Source organism: Toxorhynchites rutilus, chromosome 3 (assembly GCF_029784135.1).
Source record: "Toxorhynchites rutilus septentrionalis strain SRP chromosome 3, ASM2978413v1, whole genome shotgun sequence".
NCBI lineage: Eukaryota > Metazoa > Arthropoda > Insecta > Diptera > Culicidae > Toxorhynchites > Toxorhynchites rutilus.
This window is the reverse complement of record NC_073746.1, coordinates 101,775,273-101,795,514: the sequence shown is the minus strand read 5'-3', so window position 1 is coordinate 101,795,514 and position 20,242 is coordinate 101,775,273. Positions and strand designations below refer to the sequence as shown.

Here is a 20,242-nt window from a genome sequence, read left to right as displayed (position 1 = left end):
ATCGATGTAAGATGTTTTCTCATATCTAAGAAAAACCAAAATTCAAAACTGATTGAATTGATGCATCATCTATTATTGTAGTTCACTTGTTTTAAACTATTTTATTCTCGCTATAGTACAATTTGTTCACTAAAAAAATTAATGATAAATAAATAAATAAATTAGCTTTCTTTAGTGTCAACACTTGGAACATTGCCGGGTCGTATGGGTCGAGTCTGACCCTAACGGAACACAATAAAGCGCATAAAAACCTGTTACAGAGTTTTTTTTTCCTATTCTGATATTTGATAAGTACTAACTACTACACGAAGTGAAATGTCCTGGTCCAGCCATGTAGTACAAACACTACACGATAAACCCTATCGATGTTTCTCCCACAGGGACCAATATTCGGCGGATTGCATTTCCGCAAGTCTGGACACCGTTCGCTCGAACGCAAACAATTCCTCCTCGCCGGTGAAAATATTCGAGCTGGCATCCTGCGAATCCTTAGTAATCTTAAGATCATCCATGAGCATCCGGTGCTCGTCCGATGTGTGCATATCGTCCGGTTTTTCGTTCGAGAATAGCTGCTTGTATGGTACATCCGATGAGACAACCAGCTGGCAATAAAAGAAATCAATTTTGATTCATTCAACACGTTTCAAGACTTTAATTTCTTTCTATTATCAGGATACTACTGACCCGCACGCGGCTGTCATACAGCGTGTCGATAAGCGTGATGAACCGTCTGGACTGTGATTTGAGCTTCAGATTTAATTGTGGGATGTCCCTCAGTAGTACGGTGTGGAAAAATTGTGCTATCTGAATATAATCGGACGCTCCAAGAGGCTGTAAATTGACACATTATTTCACAAAGAGTTAAACTGATAAATATTTGAAGGTACCCTATCACAAAGCTCCTCAAAGGTGCTGTCCAAAACCTGTCCACATGTTTTGGCAAACGATATATTGCGTCCAAAATGTGTGAATGTTTTGGGTCGAATAAAATCGTTCTCTTGTGAACACAAAACCTTGAAGAGTTTGTTCATCGCATCGTCAGCATCCATTTGTGATTTCCTGCAAATGAAAAATAGCGCTCAAACCGTTTCACGTTCAATTAAAACTTGTTCAATTCCTACACAAAATAGTGCATCCCTTCGCCTTTCAGCGTTGCTGTTCTGTAGTCCACCCCACTGTCCAGCGTGATAAGGTTGCAGTGATTTTTCAGCACACCAATGAAGGGGACAAAGTTACTGCGTTGGAGTCCATTCTTGTACAGGTCGTCGGGGGCTCGATTGCTCGTTGCTACGACGATAACGCCGTTATCAAATAAGTACGTGAACAGTCGCTTGAGTATCATCGCGTCCGCAATGTCGGTGACCTGGCGGAATAGCGGGAGGGGAGATTAGCCGCTTGTTTCTTACTGATTATTAACGTTGTCTGCTTCGCAGTGTTTTTGCTTTTTAATTAGTCTCACCTGGAATTCGTCAAAACAAATCAGCCACGAGTCCTCGGTGATAAGTTCCGCAACGGGTTTTATGGGGTCGAATGGTTGCGGTTTTGTGCTACTGACATCACGAACTTGCTTGGATTTGATTTCGTGGATTTTTGAGTGGACATCTGTCATGAAGGAATTGAAATGAACTCGTCGTTTGCGATCCACCTTTTTCATAGAAAATCCATACAATTGCATTTGAATATTATGTTTCTGAATTCTTATACTAAAATGGTTCTAAATGATTAAAAATGCATAATACAAAAATGATTCATCTGGGAAAATCTAATGACATGAATCATCGGACAAACTGTGATGGAAGCAAAAAATTATCACCTCCAATCACAACAACGGTATTGAAAATTATTTGATTCATTGCCAAACACGTGAATGTAATCGTCGTTTCCTTGAAGCAGTTCTTCCGTACTTGATCAGCTTCACACAGAACATAAAATCACTCACTTGCCAAATACTTACCAAACAGCAATCATAGAACATATCCATCAGCATGGTTTTTCCTCCACCCACACTTCCATAGATATATAATCCCTTGGGGGCTTCGACCTTGTTATTTGCGCTTTTAAAACTGAACCATTTTCCCAGACCAGTGGCGGCCTTCGGAGGGCTATAGTTCTGAATATTGTTGAACACGGTCTGCAGCGCCTCGGCAATACTTTTCTGGTGCGCGTCTGGTTGTATTTCGTTGCGAGCTATCTTGTCCTGCAAGAGCTCGAGCGGAGTAAGACGCGACGGAACCTGGTGGCAGTAGAATCTTCCATTCGAAACACCACTGGCTGCTAGCACACAGGAAAACTGCTTCAGTCCAATCGTCGTGGGACATCTGGTCAAGAACAACATATTCGTTGCAAGAAGAACGGCTGGTAAAATCTATAACTAACTGAGGTAAATTTGAACATATTATGTAAGGACAGGTATGACCGTGAACTGGCACTACAGGCGAAACATGCCTCTGCGCTTCCGAGCAAGCAGACGTCGAGTCTTGTAAAATATTTACAAATAATCAATGTCACAAACTCGTTGTCACATGTGAGAATGACGTAGTCGCAACAGTGCTGGCAGATATGTTTTTGGATGTAAAATTATTTTTCCGCATTGAGGCTAGGCGCAAATTGAAACGCGTATTGCACGAGTCACATTGCGCGACATAGCGTTTGTTTTTGTGGCTAATGAAAATAGATAAATCGGCGCAAATTGGCCAGATGACGCGAGATGGTGGAACGCTAGTGAGGCCAGGCGCAAATTGAGACGCATATAGCGCGAGCATCTCGGCGCGATCTAGCGCCTGTTTTTCTGGCTAATGAAAACAGATAGAACGGCCCTCGTGAGACACGATTCGCGTGATGCTGTGGCTGAACCACAATTTCTCGTGCTGGTCGTGCCGGTTGTGGTGGTTGTGTTGGTGAACAATCACATACCGCCGTGAGTCTGACACTGTATGGTTGTACACGTCGGGTGGTTGTGTTAGTAAATAAATATATCGCGCAACTCTCCGTGAATCTGATATTGTATGCGAGTGGCCATACAAATTCAACACTAATTTCTACATTACTCGAGAATTAATCAAGCAAACGAAACGAAATTTGGCATGTGGAGGTTTTAGGGTGCAATAAATGTTTCTATGGTGCTTAGACACTCTACCCCCCTCTATAAGGGGGGCTGCCATACAAATGAAACACAAATTTCCGCATTACTCGAGAATTAATTTAAAAAATGAAATCAAATTAGGCATATGTAGGTTTTAGGGTGCAATAAATGTTTCTATGGTGGTTGGACATTCCACCCCCCTCTCTAAGGGGCAGGGTCTGCCATACAAATGAAACACGAATTTTTGCATTACTCGAAAATTAATTAAAAAATGAAACCAATCTAGACATATGGAGGTTTTAGGGTGCAATAAATGTTTCTATGGTGGTAGGACATTCCACCCCTTCTCTCAGAGGGGGGCTGCCATACAAATGAAACACAAATTTCTGCATAATTCGAAAACTAATCAAGGAAATGAAGCCGAATTTGGCATGTGAAGATTTTAGAGGACACGGAACGTTTCCATGGTGAATAGACACTCCTCCTCCCTCTCTAAGGGGGAAGAGGGGAGGGGTCGGTCTTTATTCTATCATATTTTCTGTATCAAACATTTATTCCATGTATGGGAGAAACATGTTAATTGTAAGTGGTTGAAAAATCTTGAACGAGAATTGTGTCTGAAAATAATCTGATATTATAATGATGAGTTTTGGTAGAAGTACTAGGGATTTTATAGTAAAATGTAAATTTAACGGGGTCGATTAGAAGGTCAATTAATGAACAGTTCTGCGATTGAACTCATGAACATGCGCTTAGTAAGAAAACGTAAATGTTTGAAGGTATTGATAACAAAAAACAAATTTTGGGCGGGACGAAGTTTGCCGGGTCAGCTAGTAAAATATAAATATAAAATGGAATGGCCAACATCTGATCTAGAGATCTTCGTTGAACCCAGGCCGAGCGTTTAGTGGCGTTTTACAAAAAGGCATGGACAGTTAGCTTCTTGTGTATGGTCAACAGAACGTTGTTGTTTAAAGGTGTCCATTCCCAACAGGTAGCATCGATCGGTATTGTGGTATCCTGATTTGAGTGAGTAGTGTGTAGTGTGTTGACAGTTTTGGTGGGTTGGTATTTCTACATGGAATAAAGATGAATGTCGTTCTTTGTCAACACCATTAAAGTGTTGTGCATAATTATTTACCGAGATATCACAGGTATGAGAGGGCGATACTATGATCCCTCTAAGGCAAAGGGCAAAGTGAAGTGGTCACCATGGCCTAGTGGTAAGCGTTGCGTTCAGGGGATCAGTCTAGGGTATGGTGGGATGAGCAACGGGCACTGGCAGTCTCCAAGAAAAGCAACAAAACCCGGAAACAGCTTCTCTAAGCGAATTGATGCCGCTATAAGCGTCTTTGCCCAGTACTGGTGGTACTCGGGACCTGAAACAGAAGTACCACGATGGTTCTTCTGCGAGATAGTCGGGTTGGTCGCAGGCCTTGCGAGTCGCATAGCTAAAACACCAAGCAACGAACGATACACAATAAGATTTGAACCGTACTAATCGACATAGACCCATGTGATGAAAACGGACTAACCATTAGAAACTCGGGACGTGGAATTGTCGATCTCTAAATTTCATCGGAAGTACTGCAGGAAATGTGTTGGAGAGGATCTACAATACATACGTTTCGCGATGGTCATACCATCTACCAGAGCTGCGCAATACAAATGAGTTAGGTACAGCTTACATTGTGATGGGCAATTTGCAGAAGGGTGTGATTGGTTGCAACAGTACCTTCTTCCAACACAAATTCCTCCAACAAAACACTTGAAGCTCACCAAATCAAACAGAATCTCAGATCGACCGTGTTCTGATAGACGGTCGGAATTTCTCTAACATAACTGACGTCAAAATCTATCGAGGCGCTAATATCGATTCGAACCACTACCTAGTGATGGTTAAGTACCCTCAAAACTCTCGGTACTGATGCTCGCGTACCATATGCCCCATATGCCCTGATGAATCGCCACCACAGCCTTCACTGTCACAGATTCAGTAAGTCTAGGAAGACTGCGGTTGTCATCATATCAGGAAACATGTCAAAAAAGTGGATGATCTGAAAACCAGAAACATTGGCATCACTATCGAGAGCTATGCAAACTGTCAGTTGATGATAGAGATGGGCAAATTAGAGTGCCTATTGGCGATCTAACGTACAAATCTACACCTAAACGGCGCTGCGATGATGGTTTTAAATTTTGCCATGTGAGCTTATGGAAGGTTTGTAGTTCTTTCCATAAATAACAATGTTATAATCATAAAAAATTATTTGATTGCGATGAGTTTGTAAGAAATTTAATGCTGCGCAATTTTATATATAACATGTTATTTATTTACCTCTTTCAGTAGTGAAAACTATAAACATGTTGACAATGGTTGAATTAAAGAAGGAAATTCGAGAGCACAATCAAACACAAGTAGAAAAATGCACGATTCCTGCATGTGAGAACTACCTTGGAAAGCCCGGAAGTAAAATATACGTGTTTTGTTTTTGAGTTTTAGGTTACATGAGCATCATTTTCTTAGTTCAAAAACAAAATCCAGATGCCTCACCGATCGTTTACGTTTTGCGTTAGATCGCCAAAAAGGCACTCTAGGGCAAATCAGCTCATCATGGTGAGCGGCTCAGAGCCGTTCAGCTCATACAAGTGAGCTGCTCATTTAGAACAGCTCTCCAGCTCAGTTGAATTTTGCGGTTGTCCACACAATTGCATAACTACCATGGGACATTTTAATGTGGGCATTTTCTTAATAGACGGAAAGCGAAAAAATAAACGAATTTAATTTGTAATTGTACACAAACTAAAACTAATATAAATTCTAATATAATAATATACAACAATATTGAATGCTGAAATCCAACATAAAAGATGCTTATGATATGTTTAACTTAAACAGCAGAAGAATCAGCAGTAGCCAAATGAAATGCCTTCAGAAATATTGGCCGAAACAAGTTTTTTTGATAAAACTACCGAGACATTTTGTTTTGCTATCCTTGGATGCAAAATAAATCCACTAATAGGCACAACGAGAAATAATTCTTTGCGATGACAAATGTAACAAAAGGACCATTATCAATCATCAGCATTTATGCCGGGTGGGTTTCTGAATTGTTTTGATTCAGCACGCGGAAATAAATTTATGTGTTTCCACAGTCGTGTTTAAAGAACAATATAATATAGTAATTTCATTTACAAGCATATAATAATGTTTATTATTTTGTTTGGCGATGTAAGAAAAATTTAATGAAGTAACGAACGATTGAATATCTTAAAAACAATAAACTTTTCCCTATCTGGCATCTCTGCTAAAGCTAAAGAACGAAGAGGGACATACGAAAACAAACTGACGTCATATCATAATGCGCGGGAGACGAAACATTCTTTCGCGTCTCACAATTCACATTCTCTGCAGCTTTTGCGCTCCACAGCTATGCAGCTCTTCAACTCAACAGCTCAGCAGCTCAAGAACTCAGCAGCCCATCAGCTCAGCAGCTCATCAGTTCTCCAGCTCCGTAATGAGCTGCGTTGTTTTGATTGCGAGCTGATCCGAATCCGCTCACTATAATGAAGCGATTCGAATGAACAGCTCATGAGAGGATGGCACATCTCTAGTTGATGATCTGCTACCATGCGGATCGGTCGCACCAATTCGTTTACTTTTCTGAATCGAGACGGAGACGAATGACTCGAATGATTTAAAGTTTATCAAAAAAAGGAAGATTCTCTTTCTGGTCTCGCTCCAACCAGCAAGCAGTCAAAAGGCTTTGTTAAGACTGAGAGCTAATTTTAAAAAATTCAAATACTTTTTCTGTTCAATATTGTTGTCATTCGATGTCGGCAACATCTTTTGGAGCAATTGGAGACATTTTATTAGTATGGTTGCTATATTTTGGTTTGTTCAGTTCATGTACTACTAAAGTAAGGTTAGTAGACGATCCATTTTTGCTTAGTTAAATAGCACGAATAATCCGAAAACAATACAGCCGTTAGGCTACCGTTGACTGTAACCTAGATGAAAAAAAAAACAAATCAAAGAAACAAACCGTATTGTAATTGTATTGAAAAAGATTTTATTTTGACAAAAATATAACAAATTCTGAAGACATAATTGAATCTTAGAGATCTTTCAAATACTGTTACATATTACTCTTTTATCACATTTAGTTATACTAAATTACCAAATTGAATAGAAACCCTGCGACCAGCAGCAAATGTGAGACAAAGTTTAATCTTTGCCACTTACTTATGGTGTGTTTCATCGAAAAGCCCTCTGTTTGTAGTTGAGAATTCGTATCGAATATCATTCCCAAATAGATGAGATTCGTGACCGTAAGGCAGAAGAATATTGAGTTGATTAGAATTGACAGAGGTCGCTTTCGACCAATCACATGGTTAACGCACGGCTCCTGGCATCTACTAACCAAAACACAAGCCGAGAATGCCTGTGCCAGCTTTTTCCGAATGTTGTACTCAACGTAGCTCCACAGACCCAGCGTTAGCAACGTGGCCCACAGTTGGAAGTTTAGACCATGCAGCAGTGATGATACGACATAGGTCAGCAACACCGCGACGAATGTCCCGTGCGGCTTTAGTGGGCGGAAAACGTCTGGAGGGAAGGATAGTTGCATTAGTGCAATTGCACGTGTAAATTTTCGTGATACGTACAGCGCTTGAGAAAGTGATGCATCGGCACATTCCATGCAACCACGACGTGTAAAATTGATCTTGGAAGCTCAATGCTCAGCGGATGCACTACGTTATATCCGAGGTAGTTTTCGGTTGATTTCTGTATTGCATTAACCTTTTTCGTTTTGAATCCAGCCGATACCATGGTAGCTTGCGATAGAAATGAAACAAAGTAATGACTCATACGGAATGCAAATGCGGACCCGTATGCGGTTACCCATCTAAGATGAAACAATAGGTTTACCATACAGACTATCACACAATTATATGTTTATGATTTGTAAAACTTACTTCCAGTAATAAGCGGGAACAAACAAAACTTCAACGCAGTTGGAAAACACTAAACATGACATCGATAACACTAAATTAAGTACCAGTTGCAAAAAATAATTAATGTTCTGAAATAGTAGTAAATATTACGAAAGGTTTTATCTCAATTATGAACCAACATGTCATACCACTTTGAATCTTTTTTTCGCCTTCGTGAGGGTAGTAAGATGCTCACTGAAGGACGTCCATGGTCCGAAGATGCAGTTTGCCGGGCAACAGACATAGCCCAGAAAGGCCAACATCGTGAAATGCTTCCGCAGCGATTGTTCAGTCTTCATGTCAAACGCAAGGGAAATTACCTTCATCACAATAATCATGAGCACGCCTCGGATGTGATGCCACAATTTTGGGTCCTTCTCGTGGAGTTCGCTGAAAAATATATTCATAAAGGATTTTCTTGTATATGCATTTGAAATCCTCTACATATTCCGCCAAAAATATTTTGAAGCGTGACCTTTTTTTTTACTTCTGTTCATTCAAGCATTTACAACTACTCTTTGAAGGCGACATCTGCGGTCAATAAAGACAAGCATAATTTCTAAAAGAGATGTCACTAGTTTGTAAAAAACTGATGTTTGTCAGATTCCAACATTTTTGGCGCAACATATAAACATACAAATAGATTCAAATACACAGCTATATTCTACATTCGTGATACACTCACCCCACTATCAAACAAAGTATCGCATAACTACTGATTGTATAGTCGAATCGGATATAGTGCTGATCGATGAACGATATCCTTAGCAGGAGGTAGGTGGTCACAACCAGATGGACTAAATAAATGTAACCGCCATCGAGATAATGGTACAGAAGATACGAGCCACTTCCAAAACTCAGTATGTGCATGATAAAGTTATACGATGGAAACAAACGTGCTACGAGAGAATACGTTACAGTTATGGAGTATTGCAACAAAAAGTAACTTACTTTTTAACTTAGCCACGATACAGAGCACTATGTTCGCTACTAGGAATGGAATAACATATCTAGATATTTGTAGAATCGAAGGCAGGACACAGCTTCCGTAAATATCGGTCCAGCTGGCAATTTGAGCTGAAAGTGTCAATGGAGAGTTACTATTCAATCAGCATCTTTGCATTATGATAAAATCCTGTTTTTGCACAATTAAACATAAATCAGGACAGGAAAGCTTTGCCATAATCGTCATACGAATAGCAGATTTCGAGTAGTTAATACGAATGTTTCTCAACAACTTAATATTGATTTAAATATATAAAAAGCAATAATACAATAACATAATTTCATACCATATTTATTTCACAGAAGTCATTCATGTATTGACGAATACTTACAATATTTCATAAATATCTCATGAAGATCATCATAATTATCATCCAGGTAATCATCCTCATCGTAATTATCGTAGAAATAACTACCCATTCTAGTCCTAGTAAACCCAGTGCTTACAATAACATGGATGACAGTATTAATGTCGTATTGTTCCACTTAAACTACATTTAAAAATTGAAAGGACAACTCGCACTGGGCTTTGTTTACATTAATCTTTTGCACAAAAGCCGGTAGTAAAAAAATGTATTTGCTGCATTATGCCAAACATATCCATTATTGATAGTAAACTCGCTTTGTCACCAAGATGGAATCCCGTCAGAACTATATCAACTCCAAGTTGGGTTCCAATTTGAAATCGGGTAGTATGTGGTACAAATAGACTCTTACCGATTCTGATTGACCACAGAAAGAGAAATGTTCACAGTTGATTACAAAGCAGGGCTGCCAGAGTATAATCTGAAAAGAAAATGTGATGAGATGGAGATGGATTTTATTAGTGTTATAGCGAATTCGTTTTTGTTCAGTTTCAACCCCAGTGCCGCACTAACTGCTGTCAAAACGTTTTTTTATTCACTCAGTTTCGCACTCAGTGTCGCACTAGTTCGCCCCGAAAGCTGTTAGTTTCGCACTGAGATGTTTCACGGGTTGGCACTCGGGTTCACCAATACAACTATACTGAACTGTCAAGTTCCGAATATTGTTTTGGAAAATCTAAAAATAAAGACTATGAAAATGGAAAACCTGCTGCTTTTGCTTCTGTATTATTGGAATCGTAATCCAATTCGGATTCTGATTTTGAAGAGTAGAGTAGACGGCATTAAACTACGTGTGCTTTCATTGGGAGGTGAAAAGGTGGAATTCAGGTGGAATAAATTTCAAAATCAAAATTATGAATGAAAATTTACTTTAACGTATCGAATATTTATTTTATGTGATTAAATAAAAGTTTTTTTTCCGATATCGCAGAATATTGAACGAAAACTGTGTCTAATGATGGTTTTATATTATAATAGTAATTATTTGTGGAACAAACAGGAAATGCATCGACAAATGGTTAAGTGAGTGTCAGAACTACATGTGTTAGGTAATCAAACAATATTAAGTAAAAATTTTCATTCAAACTTTTATATGTTTACACTGCACTTGGCCCTTCTGATCTGATGGAGAACAATTTACCTCCCAAGCATTAATATCACCACCAGACGTCGACACTGTACATTTGCCGTCGTAAATATAAACAAATCAGACTATATAACGCACACCAACAAACCACCGCATTCGTGAAACTGAAAACGTTTTTTTATTACAGAGTCAGTTTGGCACTGACTCAGTTTTAAAAACGAATTCGCTATTAGTGTTCACATGCACATCTTTGACCTAGAACTACGTCTTTCAGGATGGGTGGCAAATCAGAAAACAGGTCATGATTTTATGAAATAAAGTAAACGTTAATAGCTATTTTCAATGTGAACGAATTCTCATGATTTGCATACCAATCGAATCGGAAATTCTCTAAGATTTGTTTCATATGCTATACATTACAATTCGTTAATCTCTAAACGGTTTAAATTCATGAAAACTGGAGGAACTTCTGTTTTTCCCATACATTTGTTCTGCCGATTTGTATGCCAATTTCGAATGCTTCTAACTTAACTTCTTCTTAACAGATCTGGAAGATGTTTGCATCAATTGATAGGAAATATTTCTACGCGTCTATCACAATTAATGAAAATGTAATTTTTATGAGATGAACAATTGAATAACTGTAATATGTCAAACGTTATTTAAACGCCCAAATTTTGATTGAGCCGATTTATGGTTTCCCCAACACAAACTTCAAATTCGATGTACCTGTGGAAATCCGCTTTGCAAATATACATGCAAGTTGGGGGTATTTTTGTTCCCATTGAGCTATGTTTTCCTAACACGGACCTCAAAATCAATGTGCGTGGAGGAATCCGCTTTGCAAATACATGCAAGGTATTTTTCGGTGTTGAGTACTTTTGTACTCGCTTCTCGTTGTGCAGACCGGAATATGATTCCCTAAAACGTTTTTTAAACTGAGAAGCCTGGGAAAATTGTCATTTCAGATAATAGAGGTGAATGTACTTTTGGGGTTCGAGAACTACGTAAACATGAGATGTATCAGCTTATCTTAGCTTAACTGTTTCCGTCAACGCAATACAGAACATTTATCACTTAGATTATTTCCAGAGAAAGCTTTGTCTGGGAATTCACTAGCGCAGTGAAAATATTTTGTATTTACAAATCCATAGCAACTATTCAGAATTGTGTGTCTAGGTCTAGGATCGAGTCTACGCTACAGTATCGAAGCTAGTGACGTTTTTTTCTCCACTGCTTTTGGTTTTTTTTGCCCGTTCGTGGCAAGATAAGTGCCATGAGTATCCGGAACAACAAGGAAGAAGCACCTCTCCGGACCGTGCATTGGTTCCAACGGCATCGATTTCATCAAAGAAAAGTACAACTTTTGCCGTCAAGCTATTGTGTTTACTTCGCAGCGTTCGACGTTGTACAGATCTCCAAAAAGTTTTTTTTGGTTTTCAAGAAAATTTTTGTTTTGAGTTATTTTTTATTTCAAGTTAATTTTTTAGTCTAAGTTAGTTTAAAGATGAGTTTTTGAGCGGACGCGTGTGTTTGTGAGTTTTTTGTTTTTTATAGACGCACAGCAACTGTTGTGGCGTCTGTTGATGCTATTGTTGCGCGGACGCGCTATTACCAACCGTCCTCAAAGGCATCATGGGTTGTTTTCTTTCGACCCAAGGTGAAATCATTGAGAACTCTTGACATTTCAAGAGATTTTCTGCGTAAGTATTCGGATGTCTTGATACGTAAAGAGAGACCGGGCAAACAGCGTGTAGAAGCACCGACTTTTGATGTGGCAAACAAGATTGTTGACCACGAGATTTTTAACAGGGAGTACCACATTTACACCCCTTCTCGAGATGTGGAGATAGAAGGCGTAGTCTCCGATGCGAGCCTGAGTATCGAAGAATTGAAAAAGCATCGGATTGTTTTTAAAAACTCGCTAATTGGTGAGCTTGTGAATATTCTGAATATTAGGCATCTACATGCAGCATTTTTGGAGCACAACCAAAAAGTCTATAAGCCTTCACACTCGTTTCGGATTACTTTCGCTGGTTCTGTTCTACCGAACTATGTAAAAGTAGATAGTGTCTTTTTTCCGGTGCGCTTGTTTGTACAGCGGGTTTACAATTGCACTAATTGTAAAAATCTAGGGCATTCTTCCAGCCATTGCGGCAACAAATTTCGCTGTAGTGAATGTGGATAAAACACAGTGAGGATTCTTGTACACAAACAGTGGAAAAATGTAGCTACTGTGGCGAGAATCCTCACCCTCTACCGGTGTGCCCAAGGAACAAACAGCACTCCAATGAAGTGAAGCGTTCTATCACAGGACGCTCCAAGCGGATATATGCAGAGATGCACAAGGCCGCATCAGCCGCTCATGATGAAAACCAATATTCGGTTTGGTAACTCAAGAATCGGACTCTGATTTTAGTGAGGATCACACTACGGCTGCACCAGAATCTTCAACAAAGGATTTTGGGTACCTGGCCACCTTCGATAACTCAACGATTTCAGGCACCCAACATCGCACGGGAAATCCTTTCCCGATAAACAAAAATGCCATCGGTAGAACAATTTAAAACCAACTGCGTTTACGCAGTGCCGACGGCAACTAAACTACACCAAAAAACGTACCAGCGGACAGTTCTTTCAGTTACTGATTATAACCACTTATGCTGGTATAAACTATACATTTAATCAAATTACATATATTTATAATACATTTCACAATTGGCGATCTAACGTACAAATCTACACCTAGGCGGCGCTGCGGTGAAAGTGATGATGGTTTTAAATTTTGCCATGTGAGCTTATGGAAGGTTTGTAGTTCTTTCCACAAATTACAATGTTATAATCATAAAAGAATATTTGATTGCGATGAGTTTGTAAGAAATTTAATTCTGCGCAATTTTATATATAACATGTTATTTATTTACCTCTTTCAGTAGTGAAAACTATAAAAATGTTGACAATGGTTGAATTAAAGAAGGAAATTCGAGAGCACAATCAAACAAAAGTAGAAAAATGCACGATTCCTGCATGTGAGAACTACCTTGGAAAGTCCGGAAGTAAAATATACATGATTTGTTTTTTGAATTTTAGGTTACATTAGTATCATTTTCTTAGTTCAAAAACAAAATCCAGATGTCTCACCGATCGTTTACGTTTTGCGTTAGATCGCCAATAATACAACATGAATTTTTACGATCACTTCTAATTCATTATTCCATATAACTCCTGTGGTGGATGATCTTGAAGAGACGCAGCTAGAGACGTCAGTTAATCGTTCGCTTAATTCAAATAATCGATTATCTGAAATCATAATCGAGTCATTTTGTATCGAATAATTTCAAATCAAAATATAAATACATCGAATAATTGTCACTGAAATCACTAAACTGTCACGCGATCAATGAAAAAAGGAATCTTTCTCAAGGTTAATGCATTTCTAGGTTAAGAATTAGGCTATATATTTTTTTTATCCAACCATGTAACATCGACAACCGGATAGACCACGCGTCCAGAAAAAAAAAGTGATACGTGATTATTACAAGAAATAAATATTCGCTATATTGAAAGACAATTATTCGAATGAATCGAATATTGAAAAATGCCCCAACGATTAATCGATAATCGAATAAATGAAAAATTTAGACATCACTAGTCGCAGCTCCTCAAATTTACATTCTGCTGCGCACTTCTCCCAGTCTACATTGTTGTGCCGAATTGGTCCCAACAAATGGTGTCGACAACGGTACCGATGTCGTGCCATTTTGCAATGATTTTGTCGACCTACCCTCCGTATTCGACAACCAATTATGAGCCAACATTGGGCCAATCTGGCACCGCGTCGACCACGCGCAAAACTGCTCGACCCTTATTATGGCTCTGTTTCTTTTCAAGGAAATGATAATAAAAAGTAATGAAAGAAATACCGTTGATAAAAAATATGTATTTTATTTCTAGAATTTACACTTGAATACAATTGCAATTTTAAATACAATCATCAATTTATCGATTGTTTCCTAAGTTCTATAATGTACATCTAAATACATATTCATGTTAAAAATATGTGTACTATATAATAATATTAATGTGAATATTTAATTTCTTTCTGTACATTTCTAATCTATTACATTATATCATCGTTCAGTACAAAAGTTTTCGGTGATTTCTTTATATAGGATATATTATGTTTTCTTGTATATTCATTTGCCTGCAGAGAATTTTTTGTATGCTAAAAATTATAATTTTTTTAATTAATTATATTTTTGAAATCCAAAAACCTTACAAATAAATCTATCGTTTTAATTAAATATAAAGGATAAAGGTATAATGTAATGTTTTACGATGTAATTCTATATATTAATATTATTATTTTTTCTTTTAAACAAGAAATTTTCAGTAATTTCCGTATATTGATTTCATATATATATACATCCATACCTTCGGTAATATTAATTTTTTTAATTTTGAATAACAAATTAGTTATAGTTTTGGAAACCGAAAAAAAACAACAAATTAATTCATCTAATTTAATTTATCAACCAAAAATACAAATTCTACTTTTTCATTTATCGTATTGCGGATAAATTATTCTATGAATAAAACAAACCAATGAATTAAAATAAATGTGAACAATTGATGTAATAATCAGTTAATATAATTATTTTTGCACGACTTATTAGACTCAGTTCAGAGTGACCGTAGATTGCCGTTGGCGGGTTCATATATTGTAGCTGATTTTTATTTTTGTAATGGTTAAAATGGTTTTAAATAAATAGAATTGTTCGATAAGCATCACTACGAGATTTGGAGGTGTTTTGTTAATAGAAATCGATTCCTAATGCGATTACTAATGTGGTAGCACAGAAAGATGCACTTTTTACTTGGCAATTTTATAGTTTGGAATCGATAGGTATCATTAAGCAAGAATTATAACTTCCCTTTCTAATTATCACTCTAATGGAAGGGTACTATCGGATATGTCCGAAGCCAGTAAGCAAAATAGATGTGTCGTAAACCGATTTTTCCAAACATTCGCTTCCAAGGGATATTGTCATTGCCAACGAGGGCAAAACAGTCCTGATTAATCAGCCAGTTTCTTAGGTGAAAATCGTTCCGTAGCCTTTTTTTGTCCTTTTCTACCAGAAGGGGTGCAGTGCAGCTGTTTGTAATCTGATAGTAGACTAGTAGACTATGTTTAGTAAATCTGTTGAGGAATTATGAAATAATCATAATGAGTTTATGATGCAGTTTCAAATCGAAACAAGGATAAACAGTTCTACAGTTGTTTTTGTTTTTTTTCTGAAATTTGCTCATTCTTAATATTATATTGTTATTCTATATACAGTAGAACCTCGATTATCCGTGGAACAGTCTGGCTAGCTCACCACGAATAACGCAATAACGAACTAAACATGAGTTCCAAACACGAAAAAAAAGATATTTCAGCATGAAAAATATGTTTTATCAATTATTAAACTATCCATCTAGAAGGTTCTGTACACCATTATCCAGATAATGTGAAAGCCATGATCAAAACAAAAGTGCATTATCCTATCACTACTGACAAATTCCTGAAAGGCCTATGAATTTACTATGAAACTCGCTGTCGCGTATAATCCGCACCTCGGATCATTCGCTCGCGGATAATCGGGCTTCCACTGTATATGTACACATTTTATTTATTGTTTTTGTATCTATTAAATTTAATTTAAATTTATCTTGAATAAATTATATTTTGGAATACGTAAAACAGATAATAAATTATTGTATTTTAAATTTAATAACTAAATTTTTTTTAGTTTTCATATTGTGGATAATTCATTTTCACCTGTATTTACTATGATGCCTGCTGTCGGTGGAGCGGTGGAAGGCAATGCGAGATTAACCTGAAAATGAATAAAATAATTAGTACGCAAGTACATCACACGTTAAAGATAATAGGAACGATAACAAAAACGATTCCTTGGTCTACATAAAACCAGAAACAAGGAACCGTTTTTACCTTTAGATCGATTCCCTTCATAGCAAAAAACGTTCAAATTATACGAAAAAATAAATCATAGCACTCACCTGTATTTACTGCTGTCGGTGGAGCGGTGGAAGGCAATGTGAAATAATCCTGAAATAAAAAAAATAAATAGTATACATGTATATAAAATATAGCCTATAGAAACGATACTATTTTTATTATATTACCGGAATAAATATTCGTTATCAGATAACAAATATTTATTCCGGTCACATCCCTGGATACGGGAAAATTATCCGACACAATTATTTTAATAGTGCCGACCTTTTCTTATAGAACAATTAAATAAACTTACTCACCTGTACTATCTGTCTACTCTGCAGTTCGGGAGTTCGATCAAGCCAATCTGAAACGAATTAAATTATGTTTAAACTGAAAATAAAAGCAATTTTTAATACTTACAAAAATCGTTCCTCTTTCCTAAAACTGTTGTGTTGTGTTTTGACAGTTCAATGAGGAGAAAATATGCTGCTTGATGGCGATTCGCTCAATTCGTGTAGTTTTATTGTGATTATAGCAGAAGCTTAGGGCAGTGCTGCCTGCGGGTGGCAAGGCGGGATAAAATTCCGGCACTTTTGTAGCACTTTTCGTCACTCGACCGACACCGTGCTTATAACCGCTCGAATAGATTTTAAACTGGGCTGCTATTGTTGTTGATCCCTACGCTGTGCGATGTTTTGGACTTCGGCTTCGGTAATGTGGTGAATTCCATTCCGTTTTGTGTAGATCTTCACATTAGGCCGTATGAATAAAAACAAAATTCACCTTTACTTCATTCGAGCAGTCGAGCAGTGAGATTAAGTTTTTACTACGTTTGGTATGAATAAAAGAAACAACAAAGTATTTACTTTTCGAAAATGGATGTTTAGCTGATTTCGTATGAATAAAACAGCATTCATCAAGTATTTACTTCGTTATTATCAAGTATGCTCATGAGCACTGCACTTTGGATCTGAGAACACTATCATTCGTTTTGATGTCATATCCGATTTATGTTTAATGCTGCTATCTTGCGCTTGAAGTTAAACAAGTTAACGATCCGCATTGATGGCATTGAGCTTCGTTTACTAGTTTAGGGGAGCGTAAAAAAATTGATTGATTTTCAGGCGGAATGAACACGTTTTTAAAATTTAAATTATGAATGAAAAATAACCTTCCCGTACCAATTTGGCATTCTGTTTAAATGAAAAACACTTGTTTACAGGTGGTAAAAAAATCTTGTACGATATTGTTTTTGAAGACAACTTTATATTATAATGAAAAGTTTCAGTAATGATGTTGGAAAAATATAGACAAAGGGTTAAATGATATTCGGAAAAAAAATGTTTTAAGTAATTAAATAACATGATGTGAACATTTTCATTCAAATTTTAACATTTGAAAACTGGCTTCGGCCCTGATTCTCGAATACACTTCACGGTGGAAACGAAAATAACGGCACGCAATTGAACTACGTTTTACGAGTTAGTGAAGTGTCGAAGATAATGATGAGTTTTCAGGCAGAATGAGCACTTTTCGAATAAAAAATCATTAATGAAAATTATCTTCTTCGTATCAAACTGGTATTCAATGTGAGTGGAGAACTTTGTTTTCTTCATGTGGTATAATAATCCCATACAAAAATTTCATCTGAAGATAATTTGATATTATAATGATAAATTTAGTGGGAAACTAATCTCGCATCCAGATATCGACACCGTACCGTTGTCATCGCGAATGCGTTTCATTCCGTTTCCACCGTGAAGTGTATTCGTAGTGTATTCGTGAATCAGGCCCTTCGTGTCTTCTAATATGATAGGTATTACACTAACGAGATAGGGACCCAAACTATGGTCCCTAAATGAAAGTCGTCACCAGACGTCGACACTATTCTTTTTTCATCGCGAATTCACGCTTTGTCCAAAAAAAAAAACGTTTTGAAACGAAACCTAAACAATCAGTTGATAGATGTTTGACAAAGTAAAAACTATGTTCGAATTCGAAAACCAAATTAGTAAAGTAAACTTTTATTCATACGGATTCAAGTACTAGCAAAGTTGACTTTAATTGGAAACGGGCAGAATAAGTAAATACTTTTTTTTATTCATACGACCTATTGTGATCATGGTCGGCTCGCAAGGGCGAGAACAGTGTGGACGACGTTTACCCAATAATAGTATTGGTTTTCTCGATTCCGCTAGTGGGATTCCCATACCGACTACAGTTAGCAGCGTTACCAATGTTCCAGTTTAAACTGGATTCTTCCAGTTTTTTTTCTCTCGATCCAGTCGAACAGTTAAATGCTGAAATCTTCCAGTTATTTGAAATATCATCCAGTTTTATCCAGTTTTTTATATGTGTGCTTAAGTTTTACCCATTTTATGTATACATAATATCCCTCATTCACCCTTCCTATCCTTTGACCAATTTATTTTTTTGACATTCATCGATCGATCGATCCAATGTGTATTTACCTTGGATCGACCTTTTTTTTTCAACTCAGTGTTTTTTTTCTCTAGCTTACACTTCAGAATCCAATCGGTTAGCGCACAGTCTCTGTCTTTGAATTTATAAAAATATCAGATGTTATAGGTTCTCCAAAATATTCTGAAGTTCTGACTTGAACTATAATTTCAAACACTACTGGCAATGTTCATAGCAAAATATCTCACCTAAATAGGTTCATATATAAATACTACACGACGCTTCGAAGGAAATTCTATCTCTCAACCATTGGAATGGGCAAAAAAATCATTTTGTAGCCGATCTTTTTAAAATAAGGCGGTTTTACATGATCCAGTTTTCTTCCAGTTTTTTAAAGAGCAATCTTCCAGTTTTTTGAAAAATATCATTGGCAACCCTGACAGTTAGCCGTACCGTTACTATCACCCGGTTTTTTTACAGCTCCCTTTTTGTCTGCAATCAGCTGATAAGGTTAATCGTAAAAGCATTGATCGCAAATTGCAGACGTAAACAACGTTTTTCGCCAACAAAGGATGATTCTTCAAAAAGAAAACTCTCTTCCCTAATGCACAGTGGTCCAAGAGATGCATTTCAGTGGTAATTAGCATTTAGAGCTCGACAGTTATTCCTTAGACAAAAACTGTCTTCGACAAAGTGGTTACATATAATAGAGCACTCATTTTCATGTCATCAAAAAAGGGGAACCAAAATTGTCGATGAAATAAAAAATACTACTTTCTTGTTTTTATAGATAGAGGTAAACATAGTTGAACAATGTTGCAGTCCCAATTATCTAAGACATGTTTGTAGAACAAAGTTTTCTTCTATCTCATGAAATAATCGATATAGCGCCTTTTTCTAAGTTGCACTAGAGTTGCCATGAAAAAAACTGTTTTTGCTCTAACTTTTATATTTCAAATTCTACATACAAACTGTTTTCAAAAGACTTTTAGAACATACTAATACAAACATTTTTCGACGCAGAATTGAACTCAACTTCACTCAAAGTTATTGATGTTTCTTTCCAAAGAGATATACTCTCTTCAATTACTTTCCATTCTTTCTGGGGCAAACATAAATAAAAGTTTATTGGCAGCATTTGAAGAGCATAGTTCACTCTACATTATGTGTAAGTTTCAAAACTATGTTATTTTTCGTGTTTGAGTAAATTAAAATTGAAATCATGAGTTTTTGGGTAAAACCCATCAATAACTTTGAGTAGAGTTAAGATATTGACA

The 20,242-nt window shown here is 37.0% G+C and overlaps 2 protein-coding genes and 2 long non-coding RNA genes across 4 annotated transcripts; 1 reads left to right on the top strand and 3 right to left on the bottom strand.

The window, feature by feature from the left end:
- Positions 1 to 49: 49 nt before the first annotated feature.
- Positions 50 to 2,490, bottom strand: LOC129776369 (putative ATPase N2B). The gene is made up of 6 exons (XM_055781959.1): positions 1,955 to 2,490; positions 1,460 to 1,645; positions 1,122 to 1,363; positions 888 to 1,059; positions 685 to 831; positions 50 to 602 (listed from the first exon to the last, which is right to left on the bottom strand). The coding sequence occupies exons 1-6, from the start codon at positions 2,333 to 2,335 to the stop codon at positions 360 to 362; spliced, it is 1,371 nt and encodes a 456-aa protein (XP_055637934.1). The 5' UTR covers positions 2,336 to 2,490; the 3' UTR covers positions 50 to 359.
- A 2,746-nt stretch (positions 2,491 to 5,236) lies between these two features.
- LOC129775249 (uncharacterized) lies at positions 5,237 to 5,791 on the top strand. Its single transcript, XR_008742900.1, has 3 exons — positions 5,237 to 5,303; positions 5,430 to 5,525; positions 5,586 to 5,791. It is a non-coding gene; the product is annotated as an uncharacterized LOC129775249 (long non-coding RNA).
- Positions 5,792 to 7,197: 1,406 nt separating this feature from the next.
- LOC129777974 (protein-serine O-palmitoleoyltransferase porcupine) lies at positions 7,198 to 9,729 on the bottom strand. The gene is made up of 7 exons (XM_055784588.1): positions 9,418 to 9,729; positions 9,032 to 9,157; positions 8,766 to 8,979; positions 8,230 to 8,470; positions 8,063 to 8,169; positions 7,751 to 7,992; positions 7,198 to 7,691 (listed from the first exon to the last, which is right to left on the bottom strand). Exons 1-7 carry the CDS (start codon positions 9,503 to 9,505, stop codon positions 7,255 to 7,257), a joined length of 1,455 nt encoding a protein of 484 aa, XP_055640563.1. The 5' UTR covers positions 9,506 to 9,729; the 3' UTR covers positions 7,198 to 7,254.
- A 5,278-nt stretch (positions 9,730 to 15,007) lies between these two features.
- Positions 15,008 to 17,108, bottom strand: LOC129778830 (uncharacterized). Its single transcript, XR_008743504.1, has 5 exons — positions 16,965 to 17,108; positions 16,862 to 16,908; positions 16,604 to 16,652; positions 16,362 to 16,419; positions 15,008 to 15,737 (listed from the first exon to the last, which is right to left on the bottom strand). It is a non-coding gene; the product is annotated as an uncharacterized LOC129778830 (long non-coding RNA).
- Between the last annotated feature and the right edge of the window lie 3,134 nt (positions 17,109 to 20,242).

What these genes read in the sequence shown, in the direction of transcription:
- LOC129776369 (XM_055781959.1), bottom strand. Translation starts at nt 2,335, where the DNA reads ATGTTGTTCTTGACCAGATGTCCCACGACGATTGGACTGAAGCAGTTT. An exon ending in TGTTCTATGATTGCTGTTTG is followed by an intron (nt 1,646 to 1,954) that starts GTAAGTATTTGG and finishes TCTATGAAAAAG; the next exon opens with GTGGATCGCAAACGACGAGT. An exon ending in TTGAGGAGCTTTGTGATAGG is followed by an intron (nt 832 to 887) that starts GTACCTTCAAAT and finishes GTCAATTTACAG; the next exon opens with CCTCTTGGAGCGTCCGATTA.
- LOC129777974 (XM_055784588.1), bottom strand. Translation starts at nt 9,505, where the DNA reads ATGGGTAGTTATTTCTACGATAATTACGATGAGGATGATTACCTGGAT. An exon ending in TGAGATATTTATGAAATATT is followed by an intron (nt 9,158 to 9,417) that starts GTAAGTATTCGT and finishes TGACACTTTCAG; the next exon opens with CTCAAATTGCCAGCTGGACC. An exon ending in GTTCCCGCTTATTACTGGAA is followed by an intron (nt 7,993 to 8,062) that starts GTAAGTTTTACA and finishes GTTTCATCTTAG; the next exon opens with ATGGGTAACCGCATACGGGT.